We start from the raw sequence: 22,893 nt of genomic DNA on the forward strand, positions 1-22,893 counted from the left end.
CCTCTCGTTTGTAAACTTTCTTATTTTCTTATGTTCTTATGTTCTTAACACTTTGAAGGTGCAAAATATTTTTATCGTGACACAAAAGTTAATTAAACAAAAAAAAAGACATTTGTTGGTTGCATAAGTATTCACCCCCCTGAGTCAATACTTGGTAGAAGCACCTTTGACAGCAATTACAGCTGTGAGTCTTTTTGGGTAAGTCTCTACCAGCTTTGCACATCTGGATCCTTCAAATTTTGCCCATTCTTCTTGGCAAAATTGCTCAAGCTCTGTCAAGTTGGGTGGGGACCGTTGGTGAACAGCAATTTTCAAGTCTTGCCACAGATTCTCAATCGGATTGAGGTCTGGGCTTTGACTGGGCCATTCTAAGACATTCAGGTTCTTGTTTTTAAACCACTCCAGTGTAGCCACACATTTTCGATTGGATTTAGGTCGGGGCTCTGACTGGGCCACTCAAGGACATTTACATTTTTGTTCCTTAGCCACTCCAGTGTAGCTTTGGCTGTGTGCTTTGGGTCGTTGTCATGCTGAAAGGTGAAATTCCGTCCCAGTTTCAACTTTCTTGCAGAGGGCAGCAGGTTTTCTTCAAGGACTTTTTTTTTATTTATTTTTTTATTTTTTTTATTTTATTTTATTTTATTTTTTTTTAAATTTAGTCGTTGCCAATTAGTTTTTTATTATTTTCTCCCCAGTTTGAAATGCCCAATTATTTTTTAGGCTCAGCTCACCGCTACCATCTCTGCGCTGACTCGGAAGGGGCGAAGATGAACACACGCTGTCCTCCGAAGCATGTGCCTTCAGCCACCCGCTTCTTTACACACTGCGAACTCACCATGCAGCCGCCTCAGAGCTCCAGCGTCGGAGGACAACGCAGCTCTGGGCAGCTTACAGGCAAGCCCGCAGGCGCGCGGCCAGACTACAGGGGTCGCTGGTGCGCGGTGAGCCGAGGACACCCTGGCAGACCTAGCCCTCCCGTCCACGGTCGGCTGTGGAATAGCCTGGACTCAAACCGGCGATGTCCAGGCTATAGAGCACATCCTGCACTCTAGCGAGTGCTTTTACTGAATGCGCCACTCGGGAGCCCCTATTCAAGGACTTTTCTGTACTTTGCTCCTTTCATTTTCCCTTCTATCCTGGCAAGTGCCCCAGTCCCTGCCGATGAGAAATATCCCCATAACATGCTGCTGCCACCACCATGCTTCACAGTAGGGATGGTGTTCTTTGGGTGATGCGCAGTGTTGGGTTTGTGCCAAACATAACGCTTTGAATTTAGGCCAAAAAGTTCCATTTTAGTTTTGTCAGACCACAAAACTTTTTGCCACATGGCTACATAATCTCCTAAGTGTTTTTTTTTGCATACTTCAAACTGAATTCAAGGTGATCTTTCTTGAGTAAAATACAGGCCAGATTTGTGCAGTGCTTGGGATATTGTTGTCACATGCACACTTTGACCAGTCTTGGCCATAAAAGTCTGTAGCTCTTGCAAAGTTGCCATTGACCTCTTGGTAGCCTCTCTGATCAGTCTCCAGTTTGGAGGGATGGCCTGATCTAGGCAGGGTCTTGGTGGTGCCTTACACTTTCCACTTCTTAATAATCGTCTGTGCTCCAAGGGATATTCAAGGCCTTTGATATTTTTTTTTTATACCCATACCCTGATCTGTGCCTTTCAACAACTTTGTCCCGGAGTTCTTTTGAAAGTGCCTTGGTGCTCATGGTTGAGTCTTTGCTTTGAAATGCACTATCCAGTAGAAGGAACCTACGGGAACTGCTGAATTTATCCTGAAATCATGTGAATCACTACAATTTAACATTGGTGGAGGCCACTTAACTTGGTGTGTGATTTTGAAGGCAGTTGGTTACACCTGAGCTAATTTAGGATTGCTATTACAAGGGGGTGGACACTTATCCAACCAAGCTATTTCAGTTTTTATTTTTAATTAATTTTCTACAAATTTCTAGAATATTTTTTCACTTGGAAGTTGTGGGGTAGGATGTGTACATCAATGAAAAAAAAAACCTATTTTAATGCATTTTAATTCCAGGTTATAAGGCAACAAAAGGTAAAAATTTTGAAAGGGGGTGTAGACTTTCTATAGGCACTGTATACCACTCTATTTCTCTTCAAAGTAAACCCACTGACATTCAGCAGCAAAGTCTAACACATTTAAAAATAACACTGACAAAAAGCAAAGAAAAAGGGGAACTTCAAGAATTATAATTAGACATAGCCGGGCGAGAGAAAGCAGAGTATATGTGCAGCTCTGCAGTTCAGCTGGATGGTGACCCTTCAGTCCTGCAGAATCTCTCAACCTGGACTCTGAGATGCTGAGGTTCCTGCTGATCACCTGCTTCTGTGAGTCTCCTCTGATTTCAGCTTGAGGGAGGGAGAAGGGAGGCAGGGGTTCCAATGGTATAGTTGTGCTCTATGCAGAAAATATTAAAAATAAACTTTATATAACTTTTGGGGAAAAATAAAAAAAACACTTGGGTATGAGCCCGAGGTCTCCAATCCTTGTCCTGAAGGGCCGATGTCCCTCCTGAGTTTTGTTCCAATTGTGCCCTAAATTACTTAAGTGGACTAATTATTTGTTCAATTAAGTCATTTAGGGCATAGTTGAAACAAAAAACCAGGAGGGACACCGCAGGGAGTGGGTTCAGATCCTCCTCATTTGATATACTTGAAAGCTTTGTTTAAAATGGAGAAAAAACTCTGATTAGGCAAATTATTAGTTAAATTTAGGGTTCAATTAAGTAATTGAGAGCTCAGTTGGAACAAAAACCAGCAGACACTGACAGGGGGTCCCCAGGACCAGGGGCTGGTTTCTTTATGCACTTACGATGGTGTATTGGGCAAGTACGCTGTCACGCTTGTATTCTTAGTATATCATTTATGTACTTTTTAAAAGATATTCAGTATACTGTGCATTTATTATACAGCATATTCATATACAAAAATATAATTATGTAGTATATTGTCGATACATTCTAATGTATAATACCGTAGGCTAGATGTTTAGTAAATGTATTGAATAATATAATCATGCGTTAGATCTGTAATGAAGCTGTGTCTGTTTCTTCCAGATCATCTCTTTGGAAAGCAGAACACATTTCCAGTAGCAGGTAAGTGTCTTTCACTGTTTCCAAGCAGATCAGGTCATGTTACTGAAAAGCTGCAAAACTGCATTGAACTTTATAAAGAAATGTGATCATTTGTTACAAGACCATAGTGAAGCCGTCAGTGCATCTTCAATATAAAAATCATGGTAACACGTTACATTGTCCTGTATTCATCAAGGGCTTTACACAAATTCGCTATTTCTGACACTTTTTCTAAAGAGAATAAAGGGTCACATAAGCAGTAAAATGAATGAAATATGACTTACTCATACACATCATCTTTAAATCAAACTGTACCCGCTGTGACGTACGCATGTTAACTTTCATTTGCATTTCATTCAAGTTTTAAAAAATGTCGGAAATAGAGAATTTGTGTAAAAACCCTTGATGAATATTGGCCATTGTGCCTGTAATTACTGTGTATTTACATAGTAGTCACCTTTTAGATACATATGTACCTATACATAAAATTCCAATGGTATTATGCATGTGCAATCAATATGTAAACACAAAGCACAGAACTCTGGTGAATATGTACCTTGAGAGACTGATGGAGGAGCAGGAAAAAAAAAACATACACATGCCAAATTATGAACATAAGCAAACGAAGCACTTATTAAAAAACCTAATGTCTCTTATGAAAAAAGTTTGCGCCTGGCATCTCCATGCAAATAATGAAAAATAGAACAATCCTTGCCTCTCAAACAACACAAAAAATGCACTGAATTCCTAACAAGAATTCAAACCTTCCTCCAAAGTATTGACTGAGTAATAATTGCAAAAATTCACGATAAAAAAGCAGTAAATAAACTAGAAAGATCGGACACGAAATTAAATTAAAGTAGATGTTATTTAGGGTTGCCACTAATTTAAAATAATTTTAAACAATGCAGAAAAAACTGCCAACGGTCCTCTGTGCTTTCAAAAGTGTCAAAATATGCAATTCAGACATTTTCAATGCAATATTATTTTCAATGGTGTAGCAGGATGTCTTGATCGCTCAAACTTTACTGCCTGAAAGAGAAGATAACCGCCAAATTGAATACTTTTGGGAAAGTATACCAGTGCCGTAGTGAGGGAGAATGGGCAGACAGCATCTGAGGGACATCTCGCTACTGCCATCTAGTGTTGGTGGTGTGAGCGTGCAATCTCAAGGACCCTAGTGCCTTAAAAGCATAGAGGGATCTACGACATTAAGTCGGTAGAGCCTGGTAAATGTATGTGGAGTAGCCCAGCTAGACGCAGTACATATATCGGTCAACGAGGCACCTCTGAAGAGGACCCATGACATAGCAACACCTCTGGTTGAGTGTGCGGCCACCCTCCCAGGTGGGGGTAGGGTGCCTTTCGACTGGCTGAGGAGATCCATGCGCAGCGGGATCTCCCAGGGCTGGTCCTGCAGCGGCTGGCAGAGGTTTGTAAACCAGGTTCTCCTGGGCCATCTGGGGGCCACCAGGAGAACCGTCGCTTCCTCTCTTCTGACCTTCTTGAGGAAGGCAGGGAGCAGCAGTATAGGCGGTAAAGCGTATAAAGGCGCATTGGGCCATTCGTGCGCTAGGGCGTCGATGCCTAGTGTACCGCCACAGCTGCGGAGGGAGAACCACAGGGGGGCAATGGGTAATCTCCGCCGTGGCAAAGAGGTCGACAGAGGTACCGAGGCTCTGGGGCAATGTGGCACAAAGGGTGCCGCTGCACAGGGCTCGAAAGGCCCAGAGGCTACCAAGGGAGCCGAAGCGCGTAGCTCTCGAGGCACCGAGGATGCCGAAGCACAGAGGTACCGAGGCTCTGGAGCAATGTGGCACCAAGGGTGCCGCTGCACAGGGCTCGAAAGGCCCCGAGGCTTCCAAGGGTGCCGCTGCACAGGGCTCGAAAGGCCCCGAGGCTACCAAGGGTGCCGCTGCACAGGGCTCGAAAGGCCCAGAGGCTACCAAGGGAGCTGAAGTGCAGGGCTTGAAAGACCTCGAGGCACTGAGGCTATCGAGGCTCTGAGGCACGAGGACCCAAGGGTACTGTGGGTGTCGAGGCCAACAACAGCTAAATTGCAAACCTATCAGTTTATTTATAATCGAATTACACCACCTGACAACTCGGAACAAGGAGACAAATATACTATTTTATGGGAAATTAATTTACACATGATGTATCGCTTACTTACCTGTGTATAGCTTTGCACAGAAATGTAGTTTTTGTCAACCACAGGTCTGCAGACACCATCTCCAATCTCTTTTTTTCATCAGTAGAGTGGGTGGGCAGGGTATGGGAAGCACTGGCTGTAGCAACATACACTACTGTGTACACGTGCCAGCATGTGCAAGACGGTAGAACTAGCATTTAAATTCATAATTGAGAGGGAAACACTTTTCAGCAACGGGGACCCTTCGGCCGTGGGGCCCTATGGGACCGTATAGGCTTAAGGCCGATCCTGTGTGACCTTCACCTTTATTTAGAGACCACCTGGTCTAAGTGACCACTTTAAATGATATCTGTATTAAAGGACCACCTGTCTACCAGTGACCACAATCCTCTTACTAAACAATGGACTTAAACCTGTATTAAGCTGCAATTGTAGCAGGCTTTTTTTTATCTGCAATCAATAAACATAGTATTAAAAACAACAGTGCTCTCTTGTAAAGGAAGAGAGAAAACATGGAGAAACGAAAGGTCTTCCTCACCCTAGATATGACAGAATCATTGCTTCTTTCACAATGCTTTGTAAATGCATTATCTAAACAAATGTAATTCAAATACAGTGCTTCATTTTGGTGAATTCAATCTTCTAGTCTTTTTACAGTGTATTTTAAACATACAGAATTATAGGAAGGCATTCATAAGTTATGGGCCCTTTTGAGAGGCCACCTGTGTTAAGAGGCCACTATTTGACTGTCCCTTGAGTGGTCTCTTAATACAGGTTTGACTGTATTTTAGAATCTGCCTGCAGTGAAAACCTGGACTGGAATGGATCGCATGGGCCAGAGTTGAGTAGCCCTGCTGTAAGGAATGTAAATAAACTGTCTGCCTTGTTTCTAATTAAACTCATTCACTCAGATGGGAGTCAGTGTTAGTTAGCAATCAGGATCCAAACTGTCCAGTTTAACTGAAGTCCAACGAGGGACACTGTTTGAAGGTAAGTCTGACAGTTTAAGAGCTGAGAATCAGATCTTCTATCGATGTCTTCTCTTTCAGAGGGTGTTCCTGTCAGGCTGGTGGGTGGGAACAGCTGCTGCTCTGGGAGAGTTGAGGTTCTTCATGATGGCCAGTGGGGGACAGTGTGTGATGATTCCTGGGACATGAACGATGCCCAGGTTGTGTGCAGAGAGCTGGGCTGTGGCTCCGCTGTGTTGGCTCCAGGAAGTGCTCACTTTGGCCAAGGGAATGGAACAATCTGGTTGGATGATATGGCATGCAATGGATCAGAGACCTCACTGCACAGCTGTGGATCACAAGGATGGGGTAAAAATAACTGTAACCACGGTGAAGATGCTGGAGTGGTTTGCTCAGGTAGAAAAGATTTATTTTTCTATTAAAAAAAAAACATCACAATATCAGAATCTCTTCTGCAACTTTAAGAACTCTTTTGTTGGATTCCTTTTTTGTGTTAATAAACATCCTCTCAGGTTAAATAATTAAATAACATTGTCATTGATGAAAAAGGTCTCAAACAACCATTGATAACACATCACTTAAAACAGTCCATGAACAGAGCATTTTATAAACAATTAACTTCTATTCCAAAAGTCAGAGGGACCTGATTCCTGTAATGAAAAACTTCTCGTCCAGCATTGACTATTGCAGACACCTTACTTTCTGCCCTGTGTGTTTTAATTATTTGTTCATTCCTGGGCCTCTTAATTGCTGTTGGGCTTGTGTGTTATTTTTTAACTCTGATATCTCAATTTATAATTCATATAGTTCAGAGGAATAACATATTACAGCCAATCAGTAAACTTTAATCACTTTTTGTTTAATTCAAACACAGTGGATTAGTGTTTTATATTGTCTTTGGGGTCCTATAGCTGCACAAAAAATTACACACTAACAGAAAAGCTTAAAAGTGCATGTATACTGAGAAAAGAGAGAATCTCAGCTCTACATATACTGGCAGCAGTGTGGAGTAGTGGTAAGGGCTCTGGATGCTTGTGGGTTCAATCATAATCGTAATTATTAATAATAATAATAATAATAAAAATAATAATAATAATAATAATAATAATAATAATAATAATAATAATAATAATAATGCTGTAAACTGATAGAAGAGAAATGTTTAACTGTAGATATAAACATAGATGAGAGAGGCTTGAGTGTGCATGTGAACTGATAATGAAATTCAAGCTTAACTGCCCATATAAATAAATGTTTGATCCCTGTGATTAATGTATTGACCTCTGTTATCAGCATTGCAGAGTGTTCCTGTCAGGCTGGTGGGTGGGAGCAGCTGCTGCTCTGGGAGAGTTGAGGTTCTTCATGATGGCCAGTGGGGGACAGTGTGTGATGATTCCTGGGACATGAACGACGCCCAGGTTGTGTGCAGAGAGCTGGGCTGTGGCTCCGCTGTGTTGGCACAAGGAAGTGCTCACTTTGGCCAAGGGAATGGAACAATCTGGCTGGATGATGTGGCATGCAACGGATCAGAGACCTCACTGCACAGCTGTGGATCACAAGGATGGGGTAAAAATAACTGTAACCACGGTGAAGATGCTGGAGTGGTTTGCTCAGGTAAGAAAGATTTATTTTTCTATTAAAAAAAACTTCACAATATCAGAATCTCTTCTGCAACTTTAAGAACTAATTTGTTGGATTCCTTTTTTGTGTTAATAAACATCCTCTCAGGTTAAATAATTAAATTACATTGTCATTGATGAAAAAGGTCTTAAACAACCATTGATCACTTAAAACAGTCCATGAACAGAGCATTTTATAAACAATTAACTTCTATTCCAAAAGTCAGAGGGACCTGATTCCTGTAATGAAAAACTTCTCGTCCAGCATTGACTATTGCAGACACCTTACTTTCTGCCCTGTGTATTTTAATTATTTGTTGCATTCCTGGGCCTCTTAATTGCTGTTGGGCTTGTGTGTTATTTTTTAACTCAGTTATCTCAATTTAGAATTCATATAGCCTTTTTCAGGTGGGCTTCTGTGATCCTGCATTGGCTGTTAGGGCATACAGCATCCTTGGATATACCTCCTACTGGGGGAGCTCGCACTAGGGCCACTATGATGGAGTCCACTTGGGGGACCTGTGCCCTGCAGCCTCTGCTCCCTCCAAAGGGCTGGGGGGTTTAAGTCTGCGCTGGTCTGAAAATAGACCTGTGCTGCTTGGAACTTGCCTTCCAGGGTACCTGGACAAAGTTGGCGGCCCTTTCCATCAGTGCCCGAACCGAGTTCGAGGACGCTGGAATATTAGATTCTTAAATGAGCTCGGAGCTGGGGGCCGTTACATGAGTCAGGTCTGGGTCCTAAGCCTCCGTCCACAAGAAGGATTCCTCAAGGTAGGAAGCTGCTAGGGAGAGCGCATCCTGTTCCTCCTCGCTCATCACCATGTCCTGTTGCTCAGCCTCTGTAGCAACCACTGGCGAAGCCGGTGTATGCACTGGGGCAGGCGCTGGTGGAGCTGGGGCAGGTGCGGGGGGACCTGCTGCCTGCTTAAGTGCTCGAGTGTCTTTGTTGCTCGGCAATATCCCTCACGTGGTCCGCATTTCTAACTCTCTTTCTGCCTGTGGAAGGGTGGGGGTATTCACTGACACGGGAGACAGAAGATTTTATTTGTAAACACCGCTCAGGTGTCCACATTTATTTATTTTACTTATTTATTTTTTTATTTAGTTTAGCCCGCAGAGGGCGCTGTTGTCCGTGGTCTGGATACTGCCGACAGTAAACCAGGACCACGGGGTTACCAACACAGGTATCCCAGTCCGTGCACCTTCAAGTGCTCAAAAATAATAATGAAAACAGAAGGCGAAAGAAAAAGGGGAAAATAAAACACATTAATAAAACTACAAACAAAAGTGCTGCTTATGCAGTGCCCCCACTGCCGCTAAGCCGGTCAGCACGGGTCTCCGTCCTACACTCAGCTGTGCCTATACACTGGGGTTGGCCTGGGTTCCCCGTACCTCTACACACGTCCCCTCAGGTACGTATTTATTTATATTGCTCTGTGAAAATTAGTTTTTTTTTTATGAAAGGCTGCCCCCTCAGCCGGGCTCGCCTGCTCCTTGTTTCACGCTGGCCTCTTCTGCCAGCGACACTGTATTTCCCCCAACACGGCCACCCGAGTGCACAACCAAGCCAGTTCTTATGGGCTGAGCAGTCTCCCAAGGCCCGCCCCTCAGCCACTCAGAGAGAGGGAAAGCACACACACACTCTTCCCCACCTCTCCGTGTCATCGCCATGACCTACAGGCGGATCCCACGAGACTGCTGCCCTCTACCTGCAGTAATACGAATGTGCCAGACAGTCAGTCCAGATCTCCCCTGTTACACTGCCCCTTGAGGGAGATCTAGAGTGATTGCGGTGGTGCTGAGAAGCCTGGGCAGAAGGAATACTTTGTGCAGGTTTGGAGGGTAGGCAGGGCTTGGACGGTAGGCCGGGGAGGCCTGGGATCCCGAGACCGATGATGGCTCTCCTAGGCTGGCTGCAAGGTTCTCGTCTGAGAAAAGCGCCAGTCTTTTTTGTAGGGCGCTCTCCTTGGATCCGGCGCAAAAGGAGCAGGACAACCTGTCTGCCAAGGCAGCAGAGGCATGCTCAATGCCCAGGCACCTTGCACACAGAGTGTGTTTGTCCTGCAGTGGCAATTTCTGCCTGCAGGATTCGCATAAGTGGAAATTAGACATTTCAGCCGAAGCAGCAAGGTGTCAAGGCTGTATAACACAGAGACACTGAAAAAAAACCCAGGGAATTGAGTGTGCTTGTGAAACACAGTGGGTGTCGAAGTGCCGAGGTACCGAGTCTATGGAGCACCAGGAGCCCGAGGGTCTCAACGGTACTGGGGCAGAGGGTTACAAAGACCTCGAAGCATCGAAGCGCTGAGGCGTACAGTCCTTGAGGTGCCAAGGATACTGAAGCACCAAGGCACCGAGGTTGTAGAGCATCGGGGCACCGAGAGCGCCAAAGCATTGCCTCAAGGAGTCGAAGCGCCGAGGCATGTAGCTCTCGAGGCACCGAGGATGCCGAAGCACAGAGGTACCGAGGCTCTGGGGCAACGTGGCACCAAGGGTGCCGCTGCACAGGTCTCGAAAGGCCCCGAGGCTACCAAGGGAGCTGAAGTGCAGGGCTCGAAATACCTCGAGGCACTGAGGCTATCGAGGCTCTGAGGCACGAGGACCCAAGGGTACTGTATCGCTTACTTACCTGTGTATAGCTTTCCACAGAAATGTAGTTTTTGTCAACCACAGGTCTGCAGACACAGTCTCCAATCTCTTTTTTTCCATCAGTAGAGGGGGTGGACCAGCATGTGCAAGACGATAGAACTAGCATTCAAAATCGGGAGGGAAACAGTTTTCAGCCATGGGGACCCTTTGGTCGTGGGGCCCTATGGGACCGTATAGGCTTAAGGCCGGCCCTGTGTGACCTTCACCTTTATTTAGAGACCACCTGGTCTAAGTGACCTCTTTAAATGACATCTGTGCTTTTATTTAACTGCATTAAAGGACCACCTGTCTACCAGTGACCACAATCCGCTTACTAAACAATGGACTTAAACAACCTGTATTAAGCAACAATTGTAGCAGGCTTTTTTATCTTCAATCAATAAACATACTATTAAAACAACAGTGTTCTCTTGTAAAGGAAGAGAGAAAACATGGAGAAACGAAAGGTCTTCCTCACCCTAGATATGACAGAATCATTGCTTCTTTCACAATGCTTTGTAAATGCATTATCTAAACAAATGTAATTCAATTACAGTGCTTCATTTTGGTATATTCCGTCTTCTAGTCTTTTGTGACAGAGATCAAATGGTGTTTGGTGTTAGATCTCCCTCTCGACCTGCGAGGGCACTGTGTAATGGGAACAGAGTACCCTTAACCAAATGGTATGACAATTTATTCCATAGGGTAGGTGGAGGTCGGTCATTTAGGAATGGGGCACAACTACGGTATCCAAACTCAATGACCCAGACGGTAAACGGTGTGGCATATGAGGATTGGAGGAGCGGATGCGCCATCGTTAACCTAGGGGTCATGAGCGAGGATATAAATAGTGGACTTAGCATACGTGATCTGTTCCTTGGTAAATGGTTAGTGTTGAAAACCTACAAGGAGTCTGTGTGCTGTTTCATGAACCTTGAGTTTTGTCTTGTGTTTGTTAGTGTTTTGCTAACTGTCGTCTTTTTTTAATAGACTACCAGTTGCACGATCCGGAGCTGTAGCGAAAGCCAGCATAAACCCGGACATCACTTTCACCCCTGCATTTCACAGAGAACTGTATTACACCACTTGCACGTATTCACTATCACTAAGAACTGTGTTTGTGTTTAGTGTTGTGTGTTAAACTGGACTTTTGGTTACGGGTCAAACCCGGGTGTGACCAAGTGGCTTGCAGTGGCGTGTGAGTGGTGACGTCACGGACCAGAAACAGAAACCAAACAATTAATGGCAGTGGTGAAACTGAGCGCTAACAAAACATTGGAACAAAACACACTAAACAAAAAGGCGAGTTGGCCAAACAAATAAACACATAAGTATCTTAGCAGTTGTTTCTATATCTTTTTCCTATTGCTCACTTGCTCGCTCTCCTGTACTCTCCTCTGCTCGCTCTCCCGTAGTCTCCCGTACTCTCCCGTACTCTCCTCTGCTTGCTCTCCCGTACTCTCCTCTGCTTGCTCTCCCGTACTCTCCTCTGCTTGCTCTCCCATACTCTCCTCTGCTTGCTCTCCCGTACTCTCCTCTGCTTGCTCTCCCGTACTCTCCTCTGCTCGCTCTCCCATACTCTCCTCTGCTCGCTCCCCCGTGCTCTCCCGTACTCTCCTCTGCTTGCTCTCCCGTACTCTCCTCTGCTTGCTCTCCCGTACTCTCCTCTGCTCGCTCTCCCATACTCTCCTCTGCTCGCTCTCCCGTGCTCTCCCGTACTCTCCTCTACTCACTCTCCCATACTCTCCTCTGCTCGCTTCCCCGTGCTCTCCCATACTCTCCTCTGCTTGCTCTCCCGTACTCTCCTCTGCTTGCTCTCCCGTATTCTCCTCTGCTCGCTCTCCCATACTCTCCTCTGCTCGCTCTCCCATACTCTCCTCTGCTCGCTCTCCCGTGCTCTCCCATACTCTCCTCTGCTCGCTCTTCCGTGCTCTCCCGTACTCTCCTCTGCTTGCTCTCCCGTACTCTCCTCTGCTTGCTCTCCCGTACTCTCCTCTGCTCGCTCTCCCATACTCTCCTCTGCTTGCTCTCCCGTGCTCTCCCGTACTCTCCTCTGCTTGCTCTCCCGTACTCTCCTCTGCTCGCTCTCCCATACTCTCCTCTGCTTGCTCTCCCGTACTCTCCTCTGCTTGCTCTCCCGTATTCTCCTCTGCTCGCTCTCCCATACTCTCCTCTGCTCGCTCTCCCATACTCTCCTCTGCTCGCTCTCCCGTGCTCTCCCATACTCTCCTCTGCTCGCTCTTCCGTGCTCTCCCATACTTTCCTCTGCTCGCTCTCCCATGCTCTCCTGTACTCTCCTCTGCTCGCTCTCCCATACTCTCCTCTGCTCGCTCTCCCGTGCTCTCCCATACTCTCCTCTGCTCGCTCTCCCGTGCTCTCCCGTACTCTCCTCTGCTTGCTCTCCCGTACTCTCCTCTGCTCGCTCTCCCATACTCTCCTCTGCTCGCTCCCCCGTGCTCTCCCGTACTCTCCTCTGCTTGCTCTCCCATACTCTCCTCTGCTCGCTCTCCCATACTCTCCTCTGCTCGCTCTCCCGTGCTCTCCCATACTCTCCTCTGCTCGCTCTCCCGTGCTCTCCCGTACTCTCCTCTGCTTGCTCTCCCGTACTCTCCTCTGCTCGCTCTCCCATACTCTCCTCTGCTCGCTCCCCCGTGCTCTCCCGTACTCTCCTCTGCTTGCTCTCCCGTACTCTCCTCTGCTTGCTCTCCCGTATTCTCCTCTGCTCGCTCTCCCATACTCTCCTCTGCTCGCTCTCCCATACTCTCCTCTGCTCGCTCTCCCATACTCTCCTCTGCTCGCTCTCCCGTGCTCTCCCATACTTTCCTCTGCTCGCTCTCCCATACTCTCCTCTGCTCGCTCTCCCGTGCTCTCCCATACTCTCCTCTGCTCGCTCTTCCGTGCTCTCCCATACTTTCCTCTGCTCGCTCTCCCATGCTCTCCTGTACTCTCCTCTGCTCGCTCTCCCATACTCTCCTCTGCTCGCTCTTCCGTGCTCTCCCATACTTTCCTCTGCTCGCTCTCCCATGCTCTCCCGTACTCTCCTCTGCTTGCTCTCCCGTATTCTCCTCTGCTCGCTCTCCCATACTCTCCTCTGCTCGCTCTCCCATACTCTCCTCTGCTCGCTCTCCCGTGCTCTCCCATACTCTCCTCTGCTCGCTCTTCCGTGCTCTCCCGTACTCTCCTCTGCTTGCTCTCCCGTACTCTCCTCTGCTTGCTCTCCCGTACTCTCCTCTGCTCGCTCTCCCATACTCTCCTCTGCTTGCTCTCCCGTGCTCTCCCGTACTCTCCTCTGCTTGCTCTCCCGTACTCTCCTCTGCTCGCTCTCCCATACTCTCCTCTGCTTGCTCTCCCGTACTCTCCTCTGCTTGCTCTCCCGTATTCTCCTCTGCTCGCTCTCCCATACTCTCCTCTGCTCGCTCTCCCATACTCTCCTCTGCTCGCTCTCCCGTGCTCTCCCATACTCTCCTCTGCTCGCTCTTCCGTGCTCTCCCATACTTTCCTCTGCTCGCTCTCCCATGCTCTCCTGTACTCTCCTCTGCTCGCTCTCCCATACTCTCCTCTGCTCGCTCTCCCGTGCTCTCCCATACTCTCCTCTGCTCGCTCTCCCGTGCTCTCCCGTACTCTCCTCTGCTTGCTCTCCCGTACTCTCCTCTGCTCGCTCTCCCATACTCTCCTCTGCTCGCTCCCCCGTGCTCTCCCGTACTCTCCTCTGCTTGCTCTCCCATACTCTCCTCTGCTCGCTCTCCCATACTCTCCTCTGCTCGCTCTCCCGTGCTCTCCCATACTCTCCTCTGCTCGCTCTCCCGTGCTCTCCCGTACTCTCCTCTGCTTGCTCTCCCGTACTCTCCTCTGCTCGCTCTCCCATACTCTCCTCTGCTCGCTCCCCCGTGCTCTCCCGTACTCTCCTCTGCTTGCTCTCCCGTACTCTCCTCTGCTTGCTCTCCCGTATTCTCCTCTGCTCGCTCTCCCATACTCTCCTCTGCTCGCTCTCCCATACTCTCCTCTGCTCGCTCTCCCATACTCTCCTCTGCTCGCTCTCCCGTGCTCTCCCATACTTTCCTCTGCTCGCTCTCCCATACTCTCCTCTGCTCGCTCTCCCGTGCTCTCCCGTACTCTCCTCTGCTCGCTCTCCCGTGCTCTCCCATACTCTCCTCTGCTCGCTCTCCCGTGCTCTCCCGTACTCTCCTCTGCTCGCTCTCCCGTGCTCTCCCGTACTCTCCTCTGCTCGCTCTCCCGTGCTCTCCCGTACTCTCCTCTGCTCGCACTCCTGTACTCTCCTCTGCTCGCTCTCCCGTGCTCTCCCGTACTCTCCTTTGCTCGCTCTCCCGTGCTCTCCCATACTCTCCTCTGCTCGCACTCCCATACTCTCCTCTGCTCGCTCTCCCATACTCTCCTCTGCTCGCTCTCCCGTGCTCTCCCATACTCTCCTCTGCTCGCTCTCCCGTGCTCTCCCGTACTCTCCTCTGCTCGCTCTCCCATACTCTCCCGTACTCTCCTCTGCTCGCTCTCCCATACTCTCCTCTGCTCGCTCTCCCATACTCTCCTCTGCTCGCTCTCCCGTGCTCTCCCATACTCTCCTCTGCTCGCTCTTCCGTGCTCTCCCATACTTTCCTCTGCTCGCTCTCCCATGCTCTCCTGTACTCTCCTCTGCTCGCTCTCCCATGCTCTCCTGTACTCTCCTCTGCTCGCTCTCCCGTACTCTCCTCTGCTCGCTCTCCCGTGCTCTCCCATACTCTCCTCTGCTCGCTCTTCCGTGCTCTCCCATACTTTCCTCTGCTCGCTCTCCCATGCTCTCCTGTACTCTCCTCTGCTCGCTCTCCCATGCTCTCCTGTACTCTCCTCTGCTCGCTCTCCCGTACTCTCCTGTACTCTCCTCTGCTCGCTCTCCCGTGCTCTCCCGTACTCTCCTCTGCTCGCTCTCCCATACTCTCCTCTGCTCGCTCTCCCGTGCTCTCCTGTACTCTACTCTGCTCGCTCTCCCATACTCTCCTCTGCTCGGTCTCCCGTACTCTCCTGTACTCTCCTCTGCTCGCTCTCCCGTGCTCTCCCGTACTCTTCTCTGCTCGCTCTCACGTGCTCTCCCATACTCTCCTCTACTCGCTCTCCCGTACTCTCCTCTGCTCGCTCTCCCGTACTCTCCTCTGCTCGCTCTCCCATACTCTCCTCTGCTCGCTCCCCCGTGCTCTCTCGTACTCTCCTCTGCTTGCTCTCCCGTACTCTCCTCTGCTTGCTCTCCCGTACTCTCCTCTGCTCGCTCTCCCATACTCTCCTCTGCTCGCTCTCCCGTGCTCTCCCGTACTCTCCTCTACTCACTCTCCCATACTCTCCTCTGCTCGCTCTCCCGTGCTCTCCCATACTCTCCTCTGCTCACTCTCCCGTGCTCTCCCGTACTCTCGTCTGCTCGCTCTCCCGTGCTCTCCCGTACTCTCCTCTGCTTGCTCTCCCGTACTCTCCTCTGCTCGCTCTCCCGTGCTCTCCCATACTCTCCTTTGCTCGCTCTCCCATACTCTCCCATACTCTCCTCTGCTCGCTCTCCCATACTCTCCTCTGCTCGCTCTCCCATACTCTCCTCTGCTCGCTCTCCCGTGCTCTCCCATACTCTCCTCTGCTCGCTCTTCCGTGCTCTCCCATACTTTCCTCTGTTCGCTCTCCCATGCTCTCCTGTACTCTCCTCTGCTCGCTCTCCCATACTCTCCTCTGCTCGCTCTCCCGTGCTCTCCTGTACTCTCCTCTGCTCGCTCTCCCGTACTCTCCTGTACTCTCCTCTGCTCGCTCTCCCGTGCTCTCCCGTACTCTCCTCTGCTCGCTCTCCCGTGCTCTCCCGTACTCTCCTCTGCTTGCTCTCCCGTACTCTCCTCTGCTCGCTCTCCCGTGCTCTCCCATACTCTCCTTTGCTCACTCTCCCATACTCTCCCATACTCTCCTCTGCTCGCTCTCCCATACTCTCCTCTGCTCGCTCTCCTGTACTCTCCTCTGCTCGCTCTCCCGTGCTCTCCTGTACTCTCCTCTGCTCGCTCTCCCGTACTCTCCTGTACTCTCCTCTGCTCGCTCTTCCGTGCTCTCCCATACTTTCCTCTGTTCGCTCTCCCATGCTCTCCTGTACTCTCCTCTGCTCGCTCTCCCATACTCTCCTCTGCTCGCTCTCCCGTGCTCTCCCATACTCTCCTCTGCTCGCTCTTCCGTGCTCTCCCATACTTTCCTCTGTTCGCTCTCCCATGCTCTCCTGTACTCTCCTCTGCTCGCTCTCCCATACTCTTCTCTGCTCGCTCTCACGTGCTCTCCCATACTCTCCTCTACTCGCTCTCCCGTACTCTCCTCTGCTCGCTCTCCCGTACTCTCCTCTGCTCGCTCTCCCGTGCTCTCCCGTACTCTCCTCTGCTCGCTCTCCCATACTCTCCTCTGCTCGCTCTTCTGTGCTCTCCCATACTCTCCTCTACTCGCTCTCCCATACTCTCCTATGCTCGCTCTCCCGTACTCTCCCGTACTCTCCTCTGCTCGCTCTCCCGTGCACTCCCGTACTCTCCTCTGCTCGCTCTCCCGTGCTCTCCCGTACTCTCCTCTGCTCGCTCTCCCATACTCTCCTCTGCTCGCTCTCCTGTGCTCTCCCATACTCTCCTCTACTCGCTCTCCCGTACTCTCCTCTGCTCGCTCTCCCGTACTCTCCTCTGCTCGCTCTCCCGTGCTCTCCCGTACTCTCTTCTGCTCGCTCTCCCATACTCTCCTCTGCTCGCTCTCCCGTGCACTCCCGTACTCTCCTCTGCTCGCTCTCCCGTACTCTCCTCTGCTCGCTCTCCCGTGCACTCCTGTACTCTCCTCTGCTCGCTCTCCCATACTCTCCTCTGCTCGCTCTCCCGTGCTCTCCCGTACTCTCCTCTGCTCGCTCTCCCGTACTCTCCTCTGCTCGCTCTCCCGTGCACTCCCGTACTCTCCTCTGCTCGCTCTCCCGTACTCTCCTCTGCTCGCTCTCCCGTGCACTCCCGTACTCTCCTCTGCTCGCTCTCCCGTACTCTCCTCTGCTCGCTCTCCCGTGCACTCCCGTACTCTCCTCTGCTCGCTCTCCCGTACTCTCCTCTGCTCGCTCTCCCGTGCACTCCCGTACTCTCCTCTGCTCGCTCTCCCATACTCTCCTCTGCTCGCTCTCCTGTGCTCTCCCATACTCTCCTCTACTCGCTCTCCCGTACTCTCCTCTGCTCGCTCTCCCGTACTCTCCTCTGCTCGCTCTCCCGTGCTCTCCCGTACTCTCCTCTGCTCGCTCTCCCGTACTCTCCTCTGCTCGCTCTCCCGTGCTCTCCCGTACTCTCCTCTGCTCGCTCTCCCGTACTCTCCTCTGCTCGCTCTCCCGTGCACTCCTGTACTCTCCTCTGCTCGCTCTCCCATACTCTCCTCTGCTCGCTCTCCCGTGCTCTCCCGTACTCTCCTCTGCTCGCTCTCCCGTGCTCTCCCATACTCTCCTCTGCTCGCTCTCCCGTGCTGTCCCGTACTCTCCTCTACTCGCTCTCCCGTACTCTCCCCTAATTGCTCTCCCGTGCTCTCCCGTACTCTCCTCTGCTCGCTCTCCCGTACTCTCCTCTGCTCGCTATCCCGTACTCTCCTCTGCTCAATCTCCCGTACTCTCCTCTGCTCGCTCTCCCGTACTCTCCCGTACTCTCTTCTGCTCGCTCTCCCGTACTCTCCTCTGCTCGCTATCCCGTACTCTCCTCTGCTCAATCTCCCGTACTCTCCTCTGCTCGCTCTCCCGTACTCTCCTCTGCTCGCTCTCCCGTACTCTCCCGTACTCTCTTCTGCTCGCTCTCCCGTACTCTCCTCTGCTCGCTCTCCCGTACTCTCCTCTGCTCAATCTCCTGTACTCTCCTCTGCTCGCTCTCCCGTACTCTCCTCTGTTCAATCTCCCGTACTCTCCTCTGCTCGCTCTCCTGCCTGCGCAGATCGCTGCAGGCTTTTTATATTCTGGCCGTGGGGTTAACTAGCTATTAATTATTACCCCTCAGCCATAGTCTGAATGAGTTTATAAGGATGCGTGACTGTCAGCTAGTTAAATAATCAGTAGCTGATCAGTTACGCATCCTCACAAGGTTTTTAAAATATAAAACAATAACAAATACGCAGCGCTTTTATCCGCACCGCAAACAATAATACAAATAATAATAAAACAGTGCATATATATATATATATATATATATAGGGGCAGGACACTCCGCCACATGCCGCTGTATCACTCCAACATTATTATTTACAGGTGTTTGCCATAAAGCTCTGGACATTGTATCCGCTCTGCACTGCACTCATCTGTATTCACTCACCACTCACTCACCACCGCCAGATCTTTAAACATAACAGAATTATAGGAAGGCATTAATAAGTTATGGGCCCTCTTTTGAGAGGCCACCTAAGAGGCCACTATTTGACTGTCCCTTGAGTGGTCTCTTAATACAGGTTTGACTGTATTTTAGAATCTGCCTGCAGTGAAAACCTGGACTGGAATGGATCACGTGAGCAAGAGTTGAGTAGCCCTGCTGTAAGGAATGTAAATAAACTGTCTGCCTTGTTTCCAATTAAACTAATTCACTCAGATGGGATTCAGTGTTAGTTAGCAGTCAGGATCCAAATTGTCCAGTTTAACTGAAGTCCAACGAGGGACACTGTTTGAAGGTAAGTCTGACAGTTTAAGAGCTGAGAATCAGATCTCCTATCAATGTCTTCTCTTTCAGAGGGTGTTCCTGTCAGGCTGGTGGGTGGGAACAGCTGCTGCTCTGGGAGAGTTGAGGTTCTTCATGATGGCCAGTGGGGGACAGTGTGTGATGATTCCTGGGACACGAACGACGCCCAGGTTGTGTGCAGAGAGCTGGGCTGTGGCTCCGCTGTGTTGGCACCAGGAAGTGCTCACTTTGGCCAAGGGAAAGGAACAATCTGGCTGGATGATATGGCATGCAATGGATCAGAGACCTCACTGCACAGCTGTGGATCACAAGGATGGGGTAAACATAACTGTAACCACGGTGAAGATGCTGGAGTGGTTTGCTCAGGTAGAAAAGATTTATTTTTCTATTAAAAAAAAAAAACATCACAATATCAGAATCTCTTCTGCAACTTTAAGAACTCTTTTGTTGGATTCCTTTTTTGTGTTAATAAACATTCTCTCAGGTTAAATAATTAAATTACATTGTCATTGATGAAAAAGGTCTTAAACAACCATTGATAACACATCACTTAAAACAGTCCATGAACAGAGCATTTTATAAACAATTAACTTCTATTCCAAAAGTCAGAGGGACCTGATTCCTGTAATGAAAAACTTCTCGTCCAGCATTGACTATTGCAGACACCTTACTTTCTGCCCTGTGTGTTTTAATTATCTTTTGCATGCCTGGGCCTCTTAATTGCTGTTGGGCTTGTGTGTTATTTTTTAACTCCGATATCTCAATTTATAATTCATATAGTTCAGAGGAATAACATATTACAGCCAATCAGTAAACTTTAATCACTTTTTGTTTAATTCAAACACAGTGGATTAGTGTTTTATATTGTCTTTGGGGTCCTATAGCTGCACAAAAAATTACACACTAACAGAAAAGCTTAAAAATGCATGTATACTGAGAAAAGAGAGAATCTCAGCTCTACATATACTGGCAGCAGTGTGGAGTAGTGGTAAGGGCTCTGGATGCTTGTGGGTTCAATCATAATCGTAATTATTAATAATAATAATAATAATAATAATAATAATAATAATAATAATAATAATAATAATAATAATAATAATAATAATAATGCTGTAAACTGATAGAAGAGATATAAACATAGATGAGAGAGGCTTGAGTGTGCATGTGAACTGATAATGAAATTCAAGCTTAACTGCCCATATAAATAAATGTTTGATCCCTGTGATTAATATATTGACCTTTGTTATCAGCAATGCAGAATGTTTCTGTCAGGCTGGTGGGTGGGAACAGCTGCTGCTCTGGGAGAGTTGAGGTTCTTCATGATGGCCAGTGGGGGACAGTGTGTGATGATTCCTGGGACATGAACGACACCCAGGTTGTGTGCAGAGAGCTGGGCTGTGGCTCCGCTGTGTTGGCTCCAGGAGGTGCTCACTTTAGCCAAGGGAATGGAACAATCTGGCTGGATGATATGGCATGCAATGGATCAGAGACCTCACTGCACAGCTGTGGATCACAAGGATGGGGTAAACGTGACTGTTACCATGGTGAAGCTGCTGGAGTGGTTTGCTCAGGTAAGAAAGATTTATTTGTTTCTATTCAAAAAACATCACAATATCAGGATCTCTTCTGCAACTTTAAGAACTCTTTTCAGGTTAAATAATTAAATAATATTGTCATTTTTTAAAAAAGGTCTTAAACAACCATTGATAGCACATCACTTAAAACAGTCCATAAACAATGCTTTTTATAAACAATTAACTTCTACTCCAAAAGTCAGAGGGACCTGATTCCTGGAATGAAAAACTTCTCGTCCAGCACTGACTATTGCAGTCACCTTACTTTCTGCCCTGTGTATTTTAATTATTTGTTCATTCCTGGGCCTCTTAATTGCTGTTGGGCTTGTGTGTTATTTTGAACTCAGTTATCTCAATTTATAATTCTTATATTTCAGAGGAATAACATATTACAGCCTTGGGATCCTATAGCTGCACAAAAAATTACACACTAACAGAAAAGCTTAAAAATGCATGTATACTGAGAAAAGAGAGCATCTTAGCTCTACACAAACTGGCAGCAGTGTGGAGTAGTGGTAAGGGCTCTGGATGCTTGTGGGTTCAATCTTAATCATAAATAATAATAATAGTAATAATACTAATAATAGTAATAATAATGCTGTAAACTGTTAGAAGAGAAATGTTTAACTGTACATATAAACATAAAGGAGACAGGTTCGACTGTGCATGTGAACTGATAATGAAATACAGTCTTAACTGCCCATGTAAATAAATGTTTGATCCCTGTGATTAATGTATTCACCTCTGTTATCAGCATTATGGAGTGTTTGTGTTAGCTGCTTTTTGTTCCACCGAAGTCCTCACTGACTTAATTGGTCTAATTATTTAATAGCTGGATACATTTAATACCTAATCCAGGCCCCCAAATATTATAAAATTTAATCTGAATCAAGGACATATTTTAAATCATCAACTAAAATTCCTTGCAAAACAACATTTTAAAAAATGTCAAATTGAGTAAATAATAATTACATCAATTAAGTGATTGAAAGCAGAAGTTGGAACGAAAACCAGCAGGCACTGCAGTGGCCCTCCAAGACCGGATTCTGACATCCCTGATTTAGAGGGTTAACCCATACCCCTCTTCAATCATGACTATCATATCATTATAACATTTCCATTATAGCAGTTTATGTGAACTCTCAGGGGTTTCAGAAGTTGCTAGTACTTAAACAGCAACTATCAGGGTGTTTTCAAAATGGAGTTATCAGTCCTCACATGTTGCTGCAGCTGTTTGAATAACCTGCAATTTTAACCTTCATTGTCAATGTTGAACCTTAGAAAATACTAAGTACCTGTACAGAAATGTTAAATGCTAGAAATAACAACCCACCATGTTGAACCATTTCTGTGGAATAGTTTAGGGGTTTATTTTTGCATTTCCAGGAAAGATCACATGACTTCTGCTGCATAAAATCTGCTCTCCATGAGCAGACATTTTGAGTTGCTTTAAAAAACAAACTTAAAAGCACAATAAAATTGATGAATACTGTGATAACTATATATATATATATATATATATATATATATATATATATATATATATATATATATATATATATATATATATATATATATAATCAAAACATAAACAAAACAAAAATCCTGTTGTGCACTGCAATGCTTAAATCTTCACAAAGGTGCTGACCAATATAAGAATGTCTATAAAGAAGGTAATTGTCTCTCTCTAATCCAGCCCCTCCCCCCCCCCCCCAGAATTTAAAAACTTGGTGCCTGTGAATATATATATATATATATAATCACACACACACACACAATTCTCAATTAAAATTATTTCTTAGCAGATGCTCTTATCAAGGGCGACTTACAATTCTTGCAAGATGGTATCACATTATTTTTCCATACAGTTACCCATTTATACAGTTGGGTTTTTACTGGAGCAATCTAGTTAAAGTACCTAGCTCAAGGGTACAGCAGCAGTGTGTCCCTCACCTGGGATTGAACCAACGACCCCCCAGTCAAGAGTCCAGAGCCCCCCCTAATCACTAATCCACACTGATTGTTGATTGGACTAAACAAGGCAAATCAGTATTGCTAGGCTGTTAACATCTGTTGCTAAGGAACTAACAGTAATGGCAGACATAGCTTAAACATTGTATCTAGGATGAAAAGAATGTTTTTAACCTGCTAAAGTGCTGTGTTTCACTCAGGTTCGATGACAAAGCCTTCAGC

The 22,893-nt window shown here is 47.4% G+C and overlaps 1 protein-coding gene across 1 annotated transcript; it reads left to right on the forward strand.

Annotated features, from left to right (window-relative positions):
* Window positions 1-2,841: 2,841 nt before the first annotated feature.
* Window positions 2,842-21,085, forward strand: LOC131723087 (deleted in malignant brain tumors 1 protein-like). Its single transcript, XM_059016430.1, has 8 exons — window positions 2,842-2,857; window positions 3,085-3,123; window positions 6,304-6,618; window positions 7,516-7,836; window positions 10,559-10,561; window positions 19,178-19,492; window positions 20,377-20,649; window positions 21,078-21,085. The coding sequence occupies exons 1-8, from the start codon at window positions 2,842-2,844 to the stop codon at window positions 21,083-21,085; spliced, it is 1,290 nt and encodes a 429-aa protein (XP_058872413.1).
* Window positions 21,086-22,893: the final 1,808 nt, after the last annotated feature.

Source organism: Acipenser ruthenus, chromosome 53 (genome assembly GCF_902713425.1).
Source record: "Acipenser ruthenus chromosome 53, fAciRut3.2 maternal haplotype, whole genome shotgun sequence".
In the NCBI taxonomy this organism is placed as follows: domain Eukaryota; kingdom Metazoa; phylum Chordata; class Actinopteri; order Acipenseriformes; family Acipenseridae; genus Acipenser; species Acipenser ruthenus.